We start from the raw sequence: 22,935 nt of genomic DNA on the forward strand, positions 1-22,935 counted from the left end.
AGGGTGACCCAGGTGAGAGTGTCCAGGTGTGGAGGGTGACCTCGGTGACGGTGGTGTTACAAACGTGAGTGGAGCGTCGCTTCTTTCTTCACGAAAACTAGAAAGAAGACAATGAGAGGAAGCATTGACCTCCCGGTTTGCTGGTTAAAACGGTCGTTTAGCGAGTGAACGAGTGCTGCGGCGCTCATCTTCGCGCCCATAGTTCAAGAATTGGAGACACTTGGGTAGTGTCTTGGGTAGCCGGATGGATAGTCTCAGTGTCGAGTGTGGGCCAGCCGGACGGTCACGCTGCTCCAGTGGGTGTGGAGTACTAGTATGGATCAGACCTAATGACTCGGAGCTTGTGATTCCCGCCTGTTAGCACGGTATCGTGGCGGTGCAGAGCGTAGAGGGGTAAGTACTGGAAGGTCAGTAAGTACTATCTTCAGTCGATTAAGGCAGCGTCTGGGATGCTCTCGGACGTAAGTTCGAGTCCTCGTCACGGCCCGTGTGGATTTTTTTATAAGTACCGGAAGGTTTGGCTGCGACTCCACATGAAGGACGCGACACTGGTTAAACATAGATTGGTTTGTTGATGCTATAGGCATCAGTCTTAGTGTACGGTTTGACTACTGATAAGGTCACGATTTCGGCAGTTAGTGTCGTAACTGACGCCTTTAGTGTGATTGACTAGTTTTCATAACTCACACTGACCCTTAAAAACTGACTTGAGGGCCGGATGTAGTTGTTTTGTTATTGCATTATAAGTCACAGGAGGCCTGGTCGACGACCGGGCCGCGGGGACGCTAAGCCCTGGAAGCACCTCAAGGTAACCTCACTCGTCGTGGTTCCACACAGTTTGTCACCGCGTTGGTTATTACAGTACCGAGGCACTAGAGTCTTATGAGGCGGTCCGAACGACCGGTAAGATTCGTAACGATGTATAGATGCAACCCATCCTCGACTCAAGTCCATTACATTCAGCGGTCAACCCCACAGACGCATTCATAAATTTTAACATGCTGTTCATTCAAAACGGGAATTTTCGCAAGTATAAATTAATATTATAATAGCATATTGTGTATATATAGGCATAGGATAGGTTAGGTCAGGTGTTTAGGTTCTGTTGGCAATTATTTGTATTTGTAGTACGTGGGTGAAGCATTTACAGCGTTGTGATTCGAACAAAATTCGTCAGTGAAGCACTTGTTCCGGAAGTCTTCGAACGAAATCAGTTGCGAGTCGTGTGTAAACCGTTTTTCATTCATAAACAGAGGGTTTGGCGGGTGGATGGAATCACTTTTGGATCTTTGTTTGGAGGACGGGCTGGATATATGGTGGTGTGGTTCGAACAGACGTGAGCGAAGCACTTGTTCCGGAAGTGTTCGAACGTCATCAATTGAGTCCTTTCGTAAATTGCTTTTCATTCATAAAGAGGGGGTTTGGAGGCCGGATTAACGAGCTTGGATCTTTGTATATGAGGACGGGATGCCACATCTATCAGCCCGTCCTCCAAACAAAGATCCAAAAGTGATTCCATGCACCCGCCAAACCCCCTGTTTATGAATGAAAAGCGATTTACACACGACTCACAACTGCTGACGTTCGAACATATCCGAAACAAGTGCTTCACTGACGAATTTTGTTCGAACCACAACGCTGTAAATGCTTCACCCACGTACTTCAAATACAAATAATCGCCAACAGAACCTAAACACCTAACCTAACCTATGCCTATTTATACACAATATGCTAATATATTATAATATTAATTTATACTTGAGAAAATTCCCGTTTTGAATGAACAGCATGTTAAAATTTATGAATGCGTCTGTGGGGTTGACCGCTGAATGTAATGGACTTGAGTCGAGGATGGGTTGATATATCAGCCCGTCTTCCAAACAAAGATCCAAAAGTGATTCCATCCACCCGCCAAACCCCCTGTTTATGAATGAAAAACGGTTTACACACGACTCGCAACTGATTTCGTTCGAAGACTTCCGAAACGAGTGCTTCACTGATGAGTTTTGTTCGAACCACATCGCTATAAATGCTTCACCAACGTACTTCAAATACAAATAATCGCCAACAGAACCTAAATCACCTAACTATATATACAATTTTGAAGTATAATATTAATTTATATATGAGAACCCAATTTTTTGTACACGGTATGTACAAAAATTAACGAAAGCGTCTGAGGAGAACTGCCGCTGCTTTAAACAGCCTAGTGTGAGGACGGGTTGAAGGTGGAGTGAGTGTAACCTTGGTGATGGTACCGAGTTGTGGAGGGCGACCTTCCTGAGGGTTTACAGGTGTACTGGGTTATCCGTTTTTAAATTAAAAAGGTAATTTGGATTTACTGTTTTATTAAATTCAAAAATGGTGTTTGGATTCACTGACTGTTCACCTGTTCCCGTGGTAATCTTCGTGACTCCGTACAAGTGTGGTAACTATGGTAACAAAGTGTGGTGGTCTTGGTGACTATAAGGTGTGGTAACTTTGATCAATAATTTGTCACTATAACAATGAGGCCATTGGTGTCTCGCGCCATATTCATGGAACCTTTGGGTTAGGTAAACGAATTTCGTTCCATATAATTAAGAGATAATCCGAAAGGTAGGGGGAAAGGGGGCGCTTTGGCTTAACAGGACCACAAGACTTGTCACTAGAAGATGAAACACATTTAGTCTGTCTTGTATCCTTTGGTCAGAAGAGAGCCTTCACAAACCGTATTTTCTGGGTCGTCGTATTGTGTGTGTGTGCGTGTGCGTGTGTGTGCGCGCGCGCGTGTGCGTGTGTGTGCGCGCGCGTGTGCGTGTGTGCGTGTGCGTGTGCGTGTGTGTGCGCGCGTGTGTGTGTGTGCGCGCGCGCGTGTGTGCGTGTGTGTGCGCGCGTGTGTGTGTGTGCGTGCGTGCGCGTGTGTGTGCGTGCGCGTGTGTGTGCGTGCGCGCGCGTGTGTGTGCGTGCGCGCGCGTGTGTGTGCGCGTGCGCGTGTGCGTGCGCGCGCGCGTGTGTGCGCGCGCGTGTGTGGTTACTAGTTGTGTTTGCGGGGGTTGAGCTTTGCTCTTTCGGCCCGCCTCTCAACTGTCAATCAACTGTTTACTAACTACTTTTTTTTTTTTTCCACACCACACACACACCCCAGGAAGCAGCCCGTGACAGCTGACTAACTCCCAGGTACCTATTTACTGCTAGGTAACAGGGGCACTTAGGGTGAAAGAAACTTTGCCCATTTGTTTCTGCCTCGTGCGGGAATCGAACCCGCGCCACAGAATTACGAATCCTGCGCGCTATCCACCAGGCTACGAGGCCCCTATGTGTGTGTGCGCGCGCGCGTGTGTGTGCGTGCGCGCGCACACATCCTCACCACATAAAGGTATCGCTTCCAGGAAATAAAGGTTCCTACCTGTGTTTACTGGAGGAGAGATCAAGCTCTAGGGTCCCGGTTCTTGGATATTTATACTTGGTCGACGTTCTAGCACTGTCCTCCTTACTCTTAAATCTATTCACTTTGTTCCAAGCGCGTTTCTGGTTAAAATTGTCATCGATAGAATATTTTCTAACAGTTGACACATCTTTCATTTCTAATTTCTGCCAAAGCTTCCTCGTTCTGCTTTCCTTTATCTGGAAAAGATCTTGTCTGCCTACTTCGTCTACTCCACTGGCATAGGTTGTAATCATATCACATCTGGATCATTATCTCATCACGTGTCGTTAGATGGGTCCTCTGAACCCTGTCCTCATTGCTTAGCTCCCTTACCTCTGGTACTAATCTTATAATAAAGTGGAAACTTTAATGTTTGTGCTGCATATTCTAGGGTTGGTCTGACGTATGCTATGTTTAATGATCTGAAGGATTTTTTCCTTATGTTTCTAAATATCGTCTATATGGTTGCCAGTTTCGCGTATGCTACAGATTTTGTTTTGTTTACATCTGTTTATATTTGTGATGTCCACTGCCAAGTCATTCACCGTCTTAGACGTCAGAAAGTGATTTTATATTTTACTGTACTGTCCTTCTGGACTTTTCTCCACACCCAAACTTAATTACTTTGCACTTGTGGGATTGAATTCTAGCAGCCATTTGTGTGTGCAGTGAGCTTGGTGATGGTGTACATGTGTGGCAATATTACAATGATGTAGAGGAGTGGTGGTGGTGGGTTTTGACTCTGATCCTGGACAAAGCGTCTGCACAATGGTGGCGTCGTTCACATTGGAACAACATTAAGAGTGAGGCAGGCAGGCGGGCAGAGAGGGAGGGGGTTGACGATGCCAAGGTGGCAACACTAAACGTCAAAAGTCCGTCTCTCACTCTCTCTTGAGTCCCGCCTGAGTCATCTCATGTGACCCCTGTACCAAGAGTTGACGGAACCCAACTACGCAAGCCCACTGCGCCATACTTTGCGTTAGCGCTGCTGTACGCATCTTGGCACTCCTTCTCTCGTCACTGGCACCAACCACCCCACCCAACTGCGTGCCCTCTTACCCCTCCCTAACACCTACGGTGCCACGACGCATGGGCGGGGTATATAAGAGTGAGGGCGCCGCCGCGGACCTCAGACAACAACGAAGACGTCCCAGTGATCTACTACCAGCACCTCTACGCCACCGCCAGACAGTGTACCGCAACCATGACTCGTTAACATGTGTACGACCTGAAATATATTGTCAGTGGCGAACAGAAAGACTTTAAGACAGAGGAAAGCGTCTCCAAGACCGGGGCTACTCTCAGGGTGCTCGTTCAAGGATTACCTCGAGTGTGACCGAACCTGTGACAGTTTAACATTATCACCACACCCACCACACGTGAGTCTCATCACGGCTGCTTTCATTGTAAACATTATAATGCCTCTTATTATCCCACGTGCTAGTATGGGTGTATATATGTACGTAATACCTTTTCCTTGTACTATTACAATGTTATAATCAGCTTTCGAAAATGAGTGAGCTTTCTAGCTGTGAGAAAGGGATTCTTAACACTGTGTAATTAGTTGATATTCAGAATTGCATGCTAATTGTCACTAATGTGTAGACCTAACATGTCATGCTTGATGGTGGCACAGTAATTCTAAAGTGTGGAAGAAGTCGTATTGTTGCTATAATTCTTGATTGTGTTCTGGAGACAGAAATATCTAAACAAAACACTAACTTTAAAATAGTTTCATCAGCTCGGATAATTATTAAATCAAATCTCTCAGAACGTCAATTCAGTATATTTATTCTATGTGTGCATAATTACTCTGCAAACGTCAGTATAAGCGTAAGTATAAGCGGGTGTACACTAAACTTCATCTATATAAACCAAACTAAACCCACTAACTTCAGTAAAAATTAGGTCACTCATGTATTTACCAAACTGAGCCTAGTAACTCCTGGGAATATATCATGATTATTATCAGAGGATGAACGCCGAATCGTTGAATTAAGGATTGCGTCATACTGGAGGGTCGGCCAGCTGATTGTGTAAACAAAGACCACGTGCTCAGAGCACGCGACCCTAGACAAGGTTCTAAAAGTAACCGTGTTTACTTGCCAACTCTGCCTGGGATACGAGGCAGGATGTGTTTTGTAGTCATGCCGTTTTTTCACTGTTAGTGTTATTTACACTGTTATTTCTGCATATAGAACGGTTGTATATGAGGAGTGAGAGCCCCCACAATTTTCTTGTTTTTTAAACAAGCATATACTTGCTAAACCATTAAGTATTTGGCTCTCGTTCAGATCTTTTTAAGTAACGATAACGGTTTCACTATTTATATTCAGATTTCCGTGTTTTGCGAGATATAGATATATCAATATAGTATCTGGGACAATGGTTCCCCTGTACTACCCGTGTTCAGGGGACAGGGGTTTGGTGTTTGTAAAGGAGTTTGTTCTCGACTCACAATCAAGAATTCTGGGTTAGAATCCCGGCCGGGACAGAAATGGTTGGGTACATTTCCTATCGCCTAATATCCCTGTTCACTTGGCAGCAAGTGGGTACCCAGAAGTTTGTCGGTTTGTTGTGGGGGGGGGGTCTAATTCGACCTGGGAGGGGGGGGGCTCGATATAAGCTTAACGTGTGTAAATACACTGTTGCTTGTCTCCTGTCAAACGTATAAAATTGAACTGTTGGACCCGACAACCTTCACGTTTTGTATTTTAATATGTTTAAACATCGGCCTGACCTGACCCACCTATGACCTTCCCATTGTACCCACCAGTCATCCTGCAAAGTTGGAGGAGGTTAGTCACAAGCGTTTGGCCTCCAAACTTGGACAGACTCGCATACATTTCCTTGTATATATGTCTATAGGGAGACTTGTGTTCGTTTAAGATTGGAGGACAGATGAGGTGAGGTGAGGTGACAGATGTTTAGTGAGGCTAGCCTCACTAAACTCTTCATGGTGACTGGTGAGTGGTAGTGGATTGTCAATGGCGACTCGGCTCTCATGGCCCTATCAATTCTGTTAAGATGAAATGTTAGGTTCGAACTCTATAAAATTTTCATCTTTTTCATCATAATACAGAAATTGACATGCAAAATGCATGTTTTAATGGCAGATTTGCATGCTGGAGGCGCTCATCACTTAAATGGTGCAGCCTTTTGAGGTCGCCCCGGGCACCGCTGGGGTATCCTAACTGGTGTGTATATATTGGGTAGAGTTAATGATTATTTGGCATTTGTTTGGTCAGTTTACTAACTAGTTTTTGTTTAAATAAGTTGTCCTTGCATATATTTATTAAATGGAACAATTCAATGAATCTATTGGTGAAAATTCTCGAAACTGTAAATTGTTGACGTATGACGTGCGTATGTTTGGGTTATACACTTGTAATAACAGGTTATTCTGGCACCTGGTTGATGGGGTTCTGGGAGTTATCTTGAGGTTATCTTGATGATTTCGGGGCTTTTTAGTGTCCCCGCGGCCCGGTCCTCGACCAGGCCTCCACCCCCAGAAAGCAGCCCGTGACAGCTGACTAACACCCAGGTACCTATTTTACTGCTAAGTAACAGGGGGCATAGGGTGAAAAACTCTGCCCATTGTTTCTCGCCGTCGCCTGGGATCGAACCCAGGACCACAGGATCATAAGTCCAGCGTGCTGTCCGCTCGGCCGACCGGCTCCCACGAAGCTGCTTCTACTCCCCAAGCCCGGCCCGAGGCCAGACTTGACTTGTGAGAGTTTGGTCCACCAGGCTGTTGCTTGGAGCGGCCCGCAGGCCCACATACCCACCACACCCCGGTTGGTCCGGCACTCCTTGAAGGAAACAATCTAATTTCCTCTTGAAGATCCAATTTAAAGTCCTGGATGGGTATTGTAAGTGTTGATTGTCTGTTAAGGTTACATCTGCACAACTTGGAACTGGGATGGAAGCTAGTCGCCTAGCAGTAAATAGGTACCTGGGAGTTAGACAGCTGCTATGGGCTGCTTCCTGGGAGGGGGGGTTGTAACAAAAAAAAAAGAGGCCTGGTCGAGGACCGGGCCGCGGGGACGCTAATCCCCGAAATCATCTCGAGATAACCTCAAGATAACCATCAGAGATCAGTAACCAGGAGTGTGTCAACATACACGCAGCGCCGTGCGCACGAGACATGGAAATAAAAGAAAACCCCTAAAATATAACAGACAAAACACTATATTATTGTATATGTAATCTATTTATAAATTACAAATTGGAACAAAGTGATTTAAGACCAAGATTGGTGCTAACATCCCCGACCCCCAAACAATTCGTTGGGCACTTCCTTTTAGCCTCGATCTCGCCAGTTGCTTTTCGAAAGGAATATCAAGCCATTACACACATAAATCACAAATAGCGTGATGCATCAAATGAATCCACCAGGGCCGTGACGAGGATTCGAACTTACCTCCTAGAGGATCGAACCCGCGTCACGGCCCCTTGTGAATTTGTTTATGAAACCACCTTCACCGGAAAGGTTGAGCCTGAGTGACAGCCACACACACACACACACACACACACACACACACACACACACACACACACACACACACACACACACACACACACACACACACACACACACACACACACACACACACACACACACACACACACACACACACACACTTACTTACTTACTTACTTCCGAACAACAAAATAGAAACTGTACAAAAAGTGGCAGCCGAGCTCGGCGACTACTTGGGGAAACCGTGAGCTATTTGTGGCACCGTGGCTCTTCCCTGTGACGTGGCACCCAGGCACTCTCACGTGGTCTTGGCACACCCCTTCATGGTGGCTCTCATGGCAACGGGTAGCGGCGCAGTAAGTCCTCGGGGGCTTCCAGATAGTGAGTTAGGGGGTGGGGGAGGGGCAATGAGTGAGTGACGGCTTCGAGGAGGGGCAAGGAGTAGTGAGTGACGGCTTCGGGGAGGGGCAATGAGTGACGACTTCGGGGAGGAGGGGGCAAGGAGGAGTGAGTGACGGCTCCGGGGAGGGGCAATGAGTAGTGAGTGACGGCTGAGGGGAGGGGCAAGAAGTAGTGAGTGACAGAGAGGAACACAGATTAGACGTGTTGTGTCGACAAACACAGCTCTTGGGGAAAATAGTGCCCCGCCCCCCCCTCTCCACAAGAAAAAAAGAGAACACGGCCACACTCGGTCACTTTGTTCTCGGGCCAAAATAAAGTGTTCCTATTAACATAGTCATTAAGTATTGTATGGCGACGACGACTTCACAGATGACACGACCAGACCTAAAACAAACACAAACACACACACACACACACACACACACACACACACACACACACACACACACACACACACACACACACACACACACACACACACACACACACAAAAACAATGGGTGGCGAACAGCTCTTAACAGACAGTATGGCGCCTCTTGTTCTACTGTGTGACGTCACGGCTGGGGCACTGCCCGCTCCGCTGGGCACTAAAAGTGGCATTGTGGCGTGGCACTATTCTGCTTCAAACAAGTAGCGCCGGGTGTGGTTTTAGCCGACTCTTTGTATCCTTGTTTGAAGTATCACATTCTATTTTTCTAATCCATATATATTTATAATTCAGTGGCATGAATTTGAGAAAATATCAAGAATTGAATTGCTGTAAAGAACAAGTGATGTACAGATACACCGCAGAATCGCCATAAACTTGGCAAGCCTCGCTTGTAACCCTTCACACAATGACAAACTGACTTAAGTTGAAAATGAGTCAACGCCAATGACTTATGTCACGATCAAGTGACCAAAGCAGTACTCGGGCGCCATCATGGTGGCAACAACCTGACTATCACTATACCTGACTAACATTACTGCAACGGGCTGACCAATAGTTTAGTGACGAATGTAAACACAGCGGGTTGACGAATGTTTCCGCAACGTAATAGCGGTCGTTACCACAGGCTGATGATCAGTACTGTACTGGCGAACACCATAAGATAGGTGGATCATAGCCCCAACTAACGAATACAGCCACAACTGCTAACAAACACAGCCATAGCTCCCACACAGCAGTATCAGTGAACACAATAGCTCCACACCAGCAGACGTTCACAGCAACGTCCACACCATCCTCAGCGGGCGTCCGGAAGGGGGGACTTCTCCATCGGGAAACCCGATGGAGAAGTCCCCCTCCACTGGCACACTTCAGAGCTACGCGGTACATAGCTCTTGGCTCGACGCCCGCCGGCCCTTCCTTACCCTAGAGGGTATTTATGGAAGCAGTTACCGCCAGGATAAGGAGCGCCAGGATGCCTTACTTGCACTTGGTTAATGCAAGCTTTGATATGCAGTGTGATAGTTTAGTATTCATAATTGCCTCTGAGACTCTCTAGAACACTGGCTCAATTCCCCGCTTCACTCCTAATGATTTTCCCATTCATAATACTCCAAACTATTGGATTTAATATTTGTGCTCGCATGAAAATAATCTTATTTATTTTATGCTAAATTTGTTTTAAGGTAGTTGTCAGTTTTATAAATGTTGCATTAAACTTAAACCATTTGTTTGGGAAGGACAAATAATTTGGATCTGACTTTTGTTACTTTTGTTTGCTGACTCTTGTTCATCTCGGTTAAAATTATTCAAACTGAGTAATGTGGCCTTTGCTGATGTACTTTATATAAAAAGTCTTACTTTGTAGTGGAAATCCTATACTGTTTGTTATATAGACTACGGTGATATATATAATATATATAGGCCTCCTTTACAGCATGCCGGTTGAAATAGTAGACCCTGATATGATCGGGGAGGACGGAGATGGGGAGGAAGTGACGGAAGGATCAGAGACAGAAGAGGAGGTGGAAGGAAGCAGCAGAAAGACAGAAGGACGGAAGGAGAAGCGGAAACCATCCATCCAGAGGGAGCTGGCCGACGCCATTGTTCGTTTAGCGCCCTTGGAGGAGTTAAGGATCTTGCTCAAATGTGGAGCCAATGTGAGTTATTCACTCTTATTACTTTCTTACGTTAACATAGTCTATTTCATTTCTTTTTGTGTGTGGGTTGGGTTAGTTGTGTGCAGCCTCGTTATTGTGACTGTTTTTATAGTGCTATAGTCGACTATATATTCCTAACATTATATAGAACAGCCTAGCATTTTTAACATCAATACTCACTCTTACCAGCAAGAAATTTCAGACTTGTCAGTCTTTCTTTGAACCATATATAGAAATAATTTGCAAGTGCGAGGTAGGCCTATACTTACATTAACAGATATAAATATTTTCTTTACTGATATTGGAGTAGATGATGATAGATCTTGTCTGTGGAAAAGATCTCGTTTCTGATTTCTTGCATTTTGTCCCAACAGGTAAAGGACACAGTGACCCAGGGCTTGTCCCCTCTCCACTATGCTGTGTGGCAACGGTATCCCGAAGCAGCTGAGTTCCTTATTGCTGAAGGTAATGTTTGTCTGACTCTCGTCTGTGTAAATGTCGAACTAAGATAAAAAATGTTGACATTCCCTTTTGTCCCGTAGATTTTTTGTGCATTGTTACTTATATTACTTCCTGCTCGTTCATTAAGAGTCCCGGAAAGACCGCCATATTAGCCTAACGTATATATATGCACAGGCTATCTGGTCCCCCAACAAAACGAATTATTATTATTCCTCTCTAAGTTACCCCTATCTCATTATACCGTTTTCTTCCATAGACTGCGACATCAATGCCAGGGATGATATTGGCTACACAGCGCTGCACCTCTCAGCCGAGCATGGTTACATAGACATGATGGAGGTCCTCCTCAAGCATGACGCGCAGGTTAACTTTAACATCCCACCGGAGGACGAGGATGATTTCCCCACAGACGCCTTCGACGAGCCCCTTCGGCTGGCCCTGAAGGTGAGCTGGCCAACGCCATTGTTCGTTTAGCACCCTTGGAGGAGTCTCATTAACTCTAAGTCTCATGATATCAAGTGTTCATAGATTGATTGTATTCTATTGTTAAGAGATATCTGCAGGTCTTTATGTTAATTGATCTGCTTGAGACGGTACAAGTTGAGCGGACTGTAATACAAATAAATTCTGTTATGCGTGAATCTTTCGTCCCTAGCACGACCACTTCGATGCAGCCAAGGTATTGCTGGAACATGGCGCCAACCCCAATACCAGGTACTTCTTTGGCTCTGAGATCAACTTGGTCAATCCCCTCAACACCCAGCTCCTCCACCTTCTGCTCTCCTACGGCGCCAACCCTAATGCGCGTGACAGACAGGGTTTCACCCCCATCATGAAGTGTTGTCGCTTGCAACAGGTAAGGTCCTCTGAGGGCGAGGGAAGGGATAACAGGATTTTTTGTCTTACTGGCAGCAAATGGCCTTCTTCCAGTGTTCCACTGTAAGATAGTGGCACACAACTTCATTGATGATGCTAATTTATATTGCTGTAGTGATGGGATTTATATAACAAATATATGTACTAGTGCAAATAAAAATTAGTTCACTACATAATGCAAAAAATCCTGTTCTACCTGCATCTAGATTTGAATGACAAGGCATGACGATAGTAAGAATTGCTAGTTTCGTTGGGTGATAAGATTAGGCTACCAAGAAGAGCATGTGTCTGTTAGCTGCTAGACTGGCTGTTGTGTATTCTAATATCACTTTAACAGTGATCATTGATTTAATTTGTTTGTGTAGAAAATTATTAGTTGTAAATTGCATTTTAAAAAACGCAATTTCATAGTGTGTGTGTTCAAACAAAGCTTTTGAAGTTGTTTAGTTTTAGTTAACATTGCATCTATTGAAAAATGTTGAATAATTTGTTTAAATGTGTAGATTAATTTGAGTCGTAAAAATTTTCAAAATTAGATACTGTAGGTATTTAAGCATTTTTATACTAGTGTACTTATTGAAGTCTTCCTTGTCAGGAGCAAGGCTTTACGTGTAGTTTAGTCAGTGAAGCGCACATATATATATATTCATGTATACAATATCAAACTCTGGTATTGTTTAGATTTTGCATAAAACTAATATTATGTTCTTAAGAGATGCTAAAGAGCCTTGATGCATTATCGTATTCCTAGTTGGTATCTTCCACACATTCTTGTGCGTCTGCAAGGAAGCTTCCCAACAACTTCTTAACTGAAACTTAACTCCATAGGAATCATTGAACAAGATGTATGTCCCTTTTTTGTGCATCTTGTTCGATTTAAGAATTTTGTTAATTTCTGATTACTTTTCAAATTATTCATATTTTTCTAAGTAGGCTAGATCTCTTGTCAGATCTTTGCTTTGCATGTAGTAGGCTGTCCTTGAATTTTTTTTTAGCTATAAAGCTTGTTTGCCAAAATTAATTTGCAAGTATATTTTCTCACCTTCTTTCAGATCTTTCTTCTGATCTGTTTTGATGTTTCACATTTAATCAGCAAACACAATTGCATTTTAGCTTGTTCTCCATGAGTGATGTGACTGCACACACACAAAAAATGCATTGTTCACCTGACTTGGCCTTCGTTGCCTGTTAGTTGACTTTGCTGGTCTAGAGTAGTTTCTCCTGCCCTGATCACCATTCCCCTCTCGTGAGCTCTTCCTCTCTCTCCCGAAGGATGCATCAGATGAGATGGAGAACCGTGAGAGTATCTCTGGGGTGGAGGTCCTGCAGCACTTCGCCCAGACCCTCATGGTGAGTGACTGCTGCTGCTGCTGGGGACGACCTGGTTCTTTAAGGCTCTCTCCTCATCCATTTACCTTCCCTCCCTCGACCTTTTGGCACGTTTCCCAACACCCAATGGTTCTGTTCACCTAGTATTTGTTACCGCAGGAGGCGGCTAGTTTTGCTTGTGCACCACGTCCACAACCTGTGAGCGGTAGCGTGAAAAAATGATTACCTAGCGGTTACTAGGCTCTAAGGAGTTAGACAACTGTTAATCCTGACAAAGACTAGGAGCTTGATATACTATCCAGGCTTCCTGTCCCTGATAATAGATCATGAATTTTTTTTAGCTACTCTACAATTTTCTTGCCTCGTCAAAAACATAAGTCATGTATTCATTCATTTATTTATTTTGCTATGTGCATAATGACTTGAGATGTCGAGGAGTTTGGCATATACCATATTAACCTATATGTTGTCCTATTTAAATATTGTCAATTCAGGACTTATTGTCACTGCAGGACATATAACTTGTATAACCATGTAGATAATCTTGCATGTTGTTGTGACTTCGACATAATTTATCAAAAAATAAAGATTAACACCAACTAATATACATAATATGACAGAGATGTGTACTCAGAGAGGTTCACACTGGTTCTCGGTGCATATAGGGCGAGTTTACTCTAGTTGCAGGAATGCATAGCAATATTCTGCCAATGTTCTCCATATGTTTGCTTATTAAATAAAATGTTGATGACTATTATCTTGAATTGTAGCTTTAATATCGTCAAATGTTATCAAACCCCCCCCCCCCTTCTCTTGCTTAAGAGTTCTTTATGTTCCGCCGTATCTACCACCTTCATATTTTGTTGTATATGTTGGAATTCAAAATTGTAAGACAAACTATACTGTCCCAATCACTCATAAGGTATTGCCAAAATCCTACTCCAGTCATATTGGCCTACATTTCCATTGTCAAATAAGCCTACTATTCCTAATATTGACCTTCTGACCCTTGTATTGACCTTATCTCCAATCACTTTACTACGTCTTTGACATCCCTTTGATGGTCAAAAAAGTGTAACAATGTACTTCATCAATGCATCCTCTGAACACTCCACATTGTAAATTGTAATTTGATTTAAATTATATTAATTGTAATAATTAAAATGTCAAATTTCTGAGGATAGAACAAATTATCCGCTCAATAGATTAGTCAATATTTTGAAATAAACTTGATCTAATTAACTTTATTATTTGGTAAAAAAAAATGCTGGTTACAAATGAGCGGTCTTCATAGTAACTGAGGAAATGAGGTGACAGTGTGGCAGTGTTAGGACTGAGGAGGTCTCCTAACAGTCTGTGGGAGGGCAAGGAACCAGGTCATGCATTGTAAGGCCTTTAGACAGCCTGGCGTCTGGCACCTCCTGGCACCCAACACGGCACTCGCTCCTGTATGTGGTTCTGTACACAAATATTAAGTACTTGTCTGTACTGCATATTATGTACTATTATTTTCAATTTAAAACCTTCTTATATTATCTCCCGGTCATATTGGGATGATAAATTTTGCTAAATAAATTTCAAAACAAAAAATATGGCGAGTGTTGGATCCTAGAGGGTTGTCTGACGCCTTATTAGCCTAGTCTCCCCCTCTGCCGGCATTGGTTATCAACTTTAATTACAAAACTGTTAGATATTAATTGGTGTTCTTGTGCATGGAGTCTGTTCTTGTATTGCTTTACCATAATTCCTTGTCATTTGTTACAAAACATATTCAGTGCCGGCAAGCAGCTTCACTCATTATGATTTTAATTTTATGTACAATTAAAAAGGGAATTCCAGAAACCTGGCCAGAAACACTCTCCAAAACAGGAATGTCGTCGTCAAGTCACGGCAAGAAATAGGTTTTGGAACCTATCGCTGTCCTTCTCTCTTGTGCAGTAGAGCTCTGAAGTGTGGTGGCTTCATCTCGCATTAATGAAATACTTTAATAAACCTTCACCAAATAAGAGTAAAACTGTTTCCGTTGTTATTGAAGCTTAGTGTGTAGCCTATCCAAGAGTTTCCCAAAATGTGTTCTTCAGTAAACATCAAGAGTAAACTCGGCGATATTCCCCCGTGTACTCGTCTGACCATAGGAAAATAAGTTTCTGTAAGTATTTAAAAAGAGTATTTGGAAGTACATAATTTAGATTTTTATTGAAAGTATTTGTTTGCGAAGTTTTAGATAGATAAGCTACGCGCAATGTTTTGTGCAAGCATTAAAATTAAACATTTGTTATACATTGATAATATCTTTAGTCCCGAAGCCATACTCTCGCCCGGAAGTAACCCGGACACTTGTATAATACATCGGAAGTCTTGCTCTGTGCTCGAGTTACAGCCCCGCTCCTGTGCCAGGTAAGTCTACTACAGGCTCGCCATAGCCCGTGCTACTTCGAACTTTTTGTTGCAAGTAGCGAATCTTAAACAACTGCTCTGTGCTGCAATGCCATAACGGTAGACGAGTCCCACGCAGCAGAACACAGCATAGGAGTTTCTTTTAGCAGTACTTCTGTCTGCAACAGGCAACAACGTTAGTCTCTATGCCTTGGTGTTCAAATACAGAGTACAAGTGTATTCGCAGCATAATGATTCTGTTACTCTGTAACTCTGCGAATACGTTTGTCCGCACACAGATATACTGTGGAGTCACATAATACATACATATTCATACTTAACTTTTAATACTAGAAGAAGTGGATTTAACAAGTTTAAATGATCACTTGCATATATAACTAACAAGGTATACATTTTGTTTGGTTCATTTTGCTTATTCACAATATAAACATTGATCAGATACATGTATCCTGACCCTTTAAATCTAATTTATTTTTTGCTTTCAGCTTTGTGGAATGGTTATATGACTACATAATAATAATAACGCAGTCTAACAAAAATTTCTGGGTAGCAAGGGTTATTTTATACAAAGTATACAAAATTCCCCTCGATTTGCTTTGACCTTTGCCTCAAACAACTTTAAGGAAGGTACCTGAAGGGTGCCAACTTAGGAAACAACGTGTCACACCTCTAGAAATGAGTCGGGAGCTGTCAGGTACATTAAAAACTAATTTCCTAAGCTGTCTTGGAGAAAGGTCAAAGCGAAATTTGAGAGGAATAAGTAATTTTCTATAATTTAAGAGGCATAAGCGATCATATCAAAATTTTTATACATTGTGTAATAACTGTTGTCGGGGACAGGAAGCCTGTTTACGTTATCGAGGTCCCGCTAGGTCAACATTATTGACCTCTCCCAGGATGCAACCTACAATTGTTGTCTTGACTCCCGCGGGACGGGCTTAACGCTAGGTGAACAGAAGCCTCGGGTGAAAGACAACATGCCCAGGGAATGAACCCGGGGTTGAGCCGAGGATGTAGATCACTGCACCTCTCTCTCTTCCTGCTTATTTGAACATCAGTCGTCTTGTTGATCTTAGTACTTCTAGTTTGCCGACTATAGCTTTTTGCCTCTTCCCACTTTCTTCTGGACCTTCTTATCCTGACTTCTGCCCCCCCCCTACCCCCAGCCTCACCCACCTGTCCTAGCCTCTTATCCTGATCTCTTGCTCCAAGCTTCTGACACCACCTATTCCCGTCCTGTCCTAGTCTCTTGCCTCACCCACATGCTCTTCTAGTTTTTTGCTAGCGCCTCCTGTTCGTTTCTCTCGCCCACGAGTCGTATCAAACTTCATTCCAAGCTCATATACTTCCTATCCAGGTTTTTGCCCTAGTCTCCTGTCGTAGTGTCCTGTCCTTTTCTTCTGCCTTAGTTTTCTACCGAAATCTTCTATCCTATCCTGTTCTTCTAACCTAACTTTCTGCCCTAGTCTGTTACCTAAGCCTTGTCTCCTAGATCCAGCCTCTTGACCTGGCCTCCTCTTACTGACGTGCACTCAGTTCTCATGGAGTTTTCTCTTCTTCTACAGGGTTTGGAGGCAGTTCTTCTCCTCATCTCCTTTGGAGCCAACGTCAACGCTCGCACAGAGGCACGCCACGACTACAGGTGAGCCTTTTTCATACCTAAAGTTGTATGTAATAGTTCGTATCTGAAATTGCATGTTAAGCTTGATGCATTCTGATGCACGCTGCAGAGCATTCCTCAGCCACTCAAGTTGAATGAAAGGCTACCTTATGCATTAGTCAACCCATCCTACTGTTTAAATATAGTAGGTATTGTGACGATCGTCAATAGTCACGAATTCGTAGGTATTTAGCTTTTAGATAGTAGTATACTGACTAGTAAGGAATGATTTTAAAATGAAGCTAAACAACTAACCTAAATATTCCTAGGCCTAGTATAGGACAAATATGTACTATATTAGGCCTCGGATATCGTGTATTAGGCCTAGGGAGGTTAGTTTGTCAAAGCAACTAGAGTAAAAAACTAGTTTTCTAGTTTGTCCAACTAAGTATTTCGGTTTTCTACTTTCTAATTTCGCTGTACGTCGGAATATATGCTATGGTCCTCATCGTTACTATCAGTACTACCAAAACAGGAGGATGGGCTGGCATTAGTTGCACGAAGACTATATTCTATCTCATAAACCGATGGGGAAAATATTCTATTGTAATACTGTACACAATGTGTTAACTTTTTATTGTATTTGAGCTTGGATAGCTTTACTTTACAATTGCTTCTTGAAAAACAAAATGTTCTTTGTTCCTCTCTTTGAAAATGGAAAACCCAAGATTTGTTACTTGTTATTGTCCTTAGCGTAGCGCTCAGCGCAATCGGTTCACAACCCAGTGGTCCAGGGTTCGACTCCCGGGCAGGAAGAGACGTTTGGGCACACTACCTTACACCTGAGAACTCTACATTGCACCCTACGTAACCTCCCCCCCCCCTCCATCTTCTCCCTGACGCCCCCACACGTGATCATCTCTGCTCTGGAAGCGGTTAGGCACCATTCCTTTCCCCCCTGTCCCATCGCAAATCCGTATCGTGACCCCCTTTTACGTGCTTTATAGTCGTAATGGTTTGACGCTTTCCCTTGATAATTAAAAAACCTCTCTGCTCTGGACAATCGCTTCTGTTCCAACTATGACCATACATTTCTTGATATAAAAATGTACAACACTACAGAGTGTCACACCCAGACTGTTCTCCATCAGCCCTACCTGTATTATATTGTCGTTCTTCAATACTTGTGAAGCTTTAGAATTAACACAACTTGCCTTTTTTACCAGTGTGAATGTGCTATTTAGTTCTTGTAAAAATATTTTTACTTTTGTGATGCTTTATACTCTTCAAAACTTTTTTTTTTCCTAATAAAGTGAATACTTTATTTGGATTTTGTATATGACTATAGTAACGCATATTATTTCAGTTCCTGTGAAATAATATTTTTTTTATTCAGTTTTAGCTATAGTTTATTTTTTTAATCGGTATATTACTTTTATTAATGTTTTAATAGTAAATAGAGCATGATTATCTAGTGAATTAATATAGCATTTAGATGTACAGCAATTACATCATATTAAAAGCCATAGTTGATATGGATGTGACTGACAAAAACATCCATGCAGGTAGTGTAGCCTAAATATGAAACCCAACCCAGCATTAATCTTTTGTCCTTGTTAAACAAATGAAAATATTGGAATATATTCTCCAGCTTTTTCTTTTTTGTTTTGTTTCCCCCTCTTTGTCTTCAGGAGGAATTGCCTTTTTTTTCACTCTTCCCGACCATCTCTTGCGAACCCCCTCAATAGGTCTGTGCTCCACTACGCTGTCCTCTCCGGCTCCGTCGCCATCGTCAACCTCCTCCTGAAGCAGGGCGCCAGGGTCAACTTCGAGCCGGAGTACAATAAGCCAACGCCCCTCGACCTGGCCATTCTAAAGGGCGATGTCGAGATGGTGCGACTGATTCTTGAACACAGTGAGTCGATCTTGATGATGGGTTTTTGTACCGCGGTTGAATTGTGTTGTTCTTTGGTGGTTAGTCTGCAACCAAACCTTTTGGTGAGAGTATTGTTGGTAGTCGCCAAAGGCTCTTTGTGTATAGTTATTGTGGTGATCTCAAAATAATTGTAGAAAGACCTAAATGATTTTAATTTATTTTGAAACAAAGCAGCTAACTAAAACTACTCCATCCTCCTATCACAGTCGCTTCCCTGACCTCGTGTCCCTAACATGTGCTATATAGTTATCCTGGCTTGCTGCTTTCTCTTGATAATTAATATTTTTAGTTAACAAGAAACCACATAGTAATATAACAATATAGTGAAAAAGAGGGAACATTGATAAGCCTACATATCATCTACATGTCAACTTACACATAATACACTTAAGAATGACCTCGTCATTATCACCAGCTAGTTTCCTACTGTGGGGCATCAGCTGGTACAAATAGGCGGGTAATATAAAAAGAAATTATAAAAGGGCAAGTAAAAAGCCGAACTCCCAGGGGAAAGGGGGTAAAGAAAGCTCAATTTGAAATTGAAATTAGTTTGTGTGTAGAGTATTTATACCTCAATAAAGGGATGAGGTAGGTCAAGCTCTTCTCACCCTGTTCAGTACAATGTGTTCATGTATGTATAGACACTCATCACCAACAAGTAACATATTACTGAACATTGAGTGATAAACATACATTTCCTCCTTTACACATGCAATTCGTTATTAGACGTACACACATACTTTTATGACTAGGTACACAGACAATTTGCAGTAGGCATTAAGACAATTCAACAAAGCTACAGTCTTGGTGCAAAATTCCTATATCTCGCCAGAGTATCAAGCTTTCCATTGTGACACACCCAGGCTATTTATTCAGAAACAGTCCTTATATCGGGTTTTCTATATACATTAATCAACGGGCAATCAAGAACATAATGAGTGAGTGTGCGAGACCTTAACATACCAAATAGTTTACACTTGGTTTCATTATCATTAACACCTATTCCATATAATAAGCTCAAATAAATTGAAAAGCCTAGCTCCCAGAGGCAGGGGTGGGGGGAAGAGAGCATATTAGAGTAACGTTAAATCAAGGTTGATTTGCCCCTGCCGGAATATATACAGTGAGCTTCCCAGTATCTATTGTTGATGTTAGTTATTAACACTTGTTGTTTCTCTTAAAAATGCTAGCTAATATTTGTACTTGTCATGCACCACAGATCCGGATTTAGATGCCAGCTCTCCCATCATCGGATCTCCCCTTCACATGGCTTGTAGCGAGGGCATTCCCAACCGCCTGGAAATCCTGAAGCTGCTCTTGGAAAAAGGGGCGAACCCCAATCTGGTGATCGTTGGGGAGGACAACACTCCCATCAAGCCGGCCCTGGGAGAGTACCTGGCCTCAAATGAAGATCCTGATGTTGAGGTTGTGAACCTCTTCCTCAGATATGGTGCAGAGGTAAGGCTCGGTGATGCGTTAGAAAATAATGTAAGTAACGGGTGATTGTGTTGGTTCGATTCACGTGCAGGGGAAGCGTTTAGCCACGTTGCTTTGCACCTTCTGCCTCTGCTTACCTAGCAGTAAAAGGTACCTGGGAGCTACTGTTGAAGGTTGCATCCAGGACCTATGGTTAGTGAATGGAGACCTTAGCCTATTACAAAAAGAACATCTCAGCGTCTCCAGCAATGGGAACCATATTTAGAAAAAAAATTTAGCTTAATAATATCAGACAGTAATAAATTGACTGCAAAATGTTATATTCTCAATAGACTGAAAGTTATATATTTAAATGAACCTCTTTGTGGGTTGTAGGATCGAGTCTTCAGAGTTCTATAAGCTGCTTATTCATCAGGTTGTGATGCAGAGTCAGAACAGAGATCCTCGTGGGCTCCTGAATTGCCTTCCAAACCTCACCAAAAGACCAGATGTGCTCATCCCTCTCCTGGAGGCTGCACACCGCTTCGACCTCTCCATTATTAAACATTCATCACTTATTGATAATGACCAGAGAAAGATCTACCTCAAGGTATGCTATAACACTTGGGCATGATTATATTTCATAATTTGTCTGAGAATAACTACAGTATTGCAAAAGTAAGAGTATTGTATGTATAATGAATGTATAGCTCATAGTTTTGTATCACTGATATATATTACACAAGGTTAATTAGTAACTTGCAGAATTTCATTAATATATAGTATAATTCACTACCATAATATCTCTTGAGTAATATTATTTCCAACACTTATAACAAATAGTTTTTTATAATACAGTATATAGGAAGATATAGATATACCTATTGAGAGGTATATTCCGCCTCTCATTGCATATACATTGATAGTTTAACTTACTCTGGTAAATGTTCAGCACTATAGTATACTTGCAAGGGTTAGGTTAGGTTAGGCTATGTTGCGTTCGATCAGGCTAGGCTATGTTAAGTTATCCTCCCCTCAGACCAATAGTTGAATTTGTTCACTAATCTAGTTTTTTGGGTGATAGGTTGGCCAGTCTCCACTACCCCTCAAACATCTAGTACGCGTTTTCCTGCGTCAGGAACTTGCCGAGAAAATCCCACTCCGGATTGATGAACTTGATCTTCCAGTCATTATGAAGAAGTACCTGCTGTATGAAATTAGTTAACTGATCGGTCACCGCTAGTATTTAAGGTCTAGTTTTGATATTACTATTGTGCATTATTGTATACTGTGTATGCTTCATTTGTATATTTATTTAGCTGACATGTGATTCTTACAAGTTGGTTCTCTGTTCCAACTTGTTTCATTTGAGTAATGAATTAGTTTTAGTTATTGAAACTGTATGAAAATTAGTCTGCGTTTCGTTAATATTTTAGTCAACTATCGGGAATAATTTCGCAATTTGATACAGATCTATTAGAAGAATTTGACATGTAAACCATAACTAAAACTCTGCACTTTACCACAGTACTGTGGTTTTCACAACTAAAAGATTTGGGTTTACTTTGAAATGCAGAAAGTTACATTTCCTGATTTCCTACTTGCTTGTGATATTTCTTTACTGAGATTTTATATATATATAGGCGTATAGTACATTACAACTTCTTAAGATAATTTGCGGCTGGTCGGGAACATTTAGCCAACACAAAGAGTGAAATCTCATTGTTGGAGGCTCATTGAATAGCTTAGATTATTGACATCAATAAATTGCATATGTGTAGTTTACCATTAATTTGTAATGTATCTGATAACGATGCAAGTACATTGGCTTCAAGTAAACTTACACCGGGTTGTCACTAGCCAAATGAACTTAGCTCTGTTAATCTGTCTTCTGAGCTTTGTATTTTTCTTAAATTAACCGATAATACAATTGATTTTGTTAAATATCTTACGAGAATATCTTTGCAGCGGGACTGCGGGATGGCACCTGTCCCGGCTAACCCCTCAATCTAAAAATGTTGTCATGGATCTATCACGTTATTGTGATTTTCATTGTGTATTAGAATTTGTATATATTCCGACAAACACGGCATATAGTTTATTTAAAAGCTGAAAACAATTCTGTGACTGCCGCCATGGTTGTATTAGATGAATCGTCTCGTTAGGACGAAAAGTTAGTTAGGGTTGATATTTCAGTTTACCTTTTAATAGTGTCGTTCACAATAACTATTGGGTATGTATTATAAATTTCATTATTTGAGGCAAAGAGGTATATTCATTGCCACTTTACCATATAGAAAGAGGAAAAATCCCTCCTGCCCAGCAGTTAATTTGGAACGCCACTGTTTTGTTGATTGGAGAAACACAGGTAAAACTGAACACATTACCACGTAGTTTTAATGAACTTTCATTAGTATGTAAAGTAGGTTTTGAAATATTTTTACATATCAAATACTTTTATATGTATATGGGTGTTGTGTTTTGTATTGTCAGTTATTTTTGTAAAACAATATATATGTATATATATATTATTTATG

The 22,935-nt window shown here is 42.0% G+C and overlaps 1 protein-coding gene across 5 annotated transcripts; it reads left to right on the forward strand.

Annotated features, from left to right (window-relative positions):
- Window positions 1-238: 238 nt before the first annotated feature.
- On the forward strand, window positions 239-22,506 carry LOC123765457 (ankyrin repeat domain-containing protein 65). 5 transcript variants are annotated; one of them, XM_045754039.2, is made up of 11 exons: window positions 239-393; window positions 10,160-10,382; window positions 10,757-10,847; window positions 11,101-11,288; window positions 11,500-11,700; window positions 12,993-13,070; window positions 17,012-17,088; window positions 18,738-18,961; window positions 20,202-20,440; window positions 20,835-21,008; window positions 21,483-22,506. In XM_045754039.2, exons 2-11 carry the CDS (start codon window positions 10,161-10,163, stop codon window positions 21,621-21,623), a joined length of 1,635 nt encoding a protein of 544 aa, XP_045609995.2. In that variant the 5' UTR covers window positions 239-393; window position 10,160; the 3' UTR covers window positions 21,624-22,506. The 5 variants fall into 5 exon arrangements, with proteins under 5 accessions (XP_045609995.2, XP_045609999.2, XP_069190048.1 ...); XM_045754043.2 differs by lacking the exon at window positions 239-393 and adding an exon at window positions 4,527-4,788; XM_069333947.1 differs by lacking the exon at window positions 239-393 and adding an exon at window positions 4,527-4,788 and having other exon boundaries at window positions 18,795-18,961.
- The last annotated feature ends 429 nt before the right edge of the window (window positions 22,507-22,935 follow it).

This window comes from Procambarus clarkii, chromosome 30, assembly GCF_040958095.1.
Source record: "Procambarus clarkii isolate CNS0578487 chromosome 30, FALCON_Pclarkii_2.0, whole genome shotgun sequence".
NCBI classification, from domain to species: domain Eukaryota; kingdom Metazoa; phylum Arthropoda; class Malacostraca; order Decapoda; family Cambaridae; genus Procambarus; species Procambarus clarkii.

What these genes read in the sequence shown, in the direction of transcription:
- LOC123765457 (XM_045754039.2), top strand. Translation starts at nt 10,161, where the DNA reads ATGCCGGTTGAAATAGTAGACCCTGATATGATCGGGGAGGACGGAGAT. An exon ending in CCCTTCGGCTGGCCCTGAAG is followed by an intron (nt 11,289 to 11,499) that starts GTGAGCTGGCCA and finishes TTTCGTCCCTAG; the next exon opens with CACGACCACTTCGATGCAGC. An exon ending in AGAGAAAGATCTACCTCAAG is followed by an intron (nt 21,009 to 21,482) that starts GTATGCTATAAC and finishes TTTGGGTGATAG; the next exon opens with GTTGGCCAGTCTCCACTACC.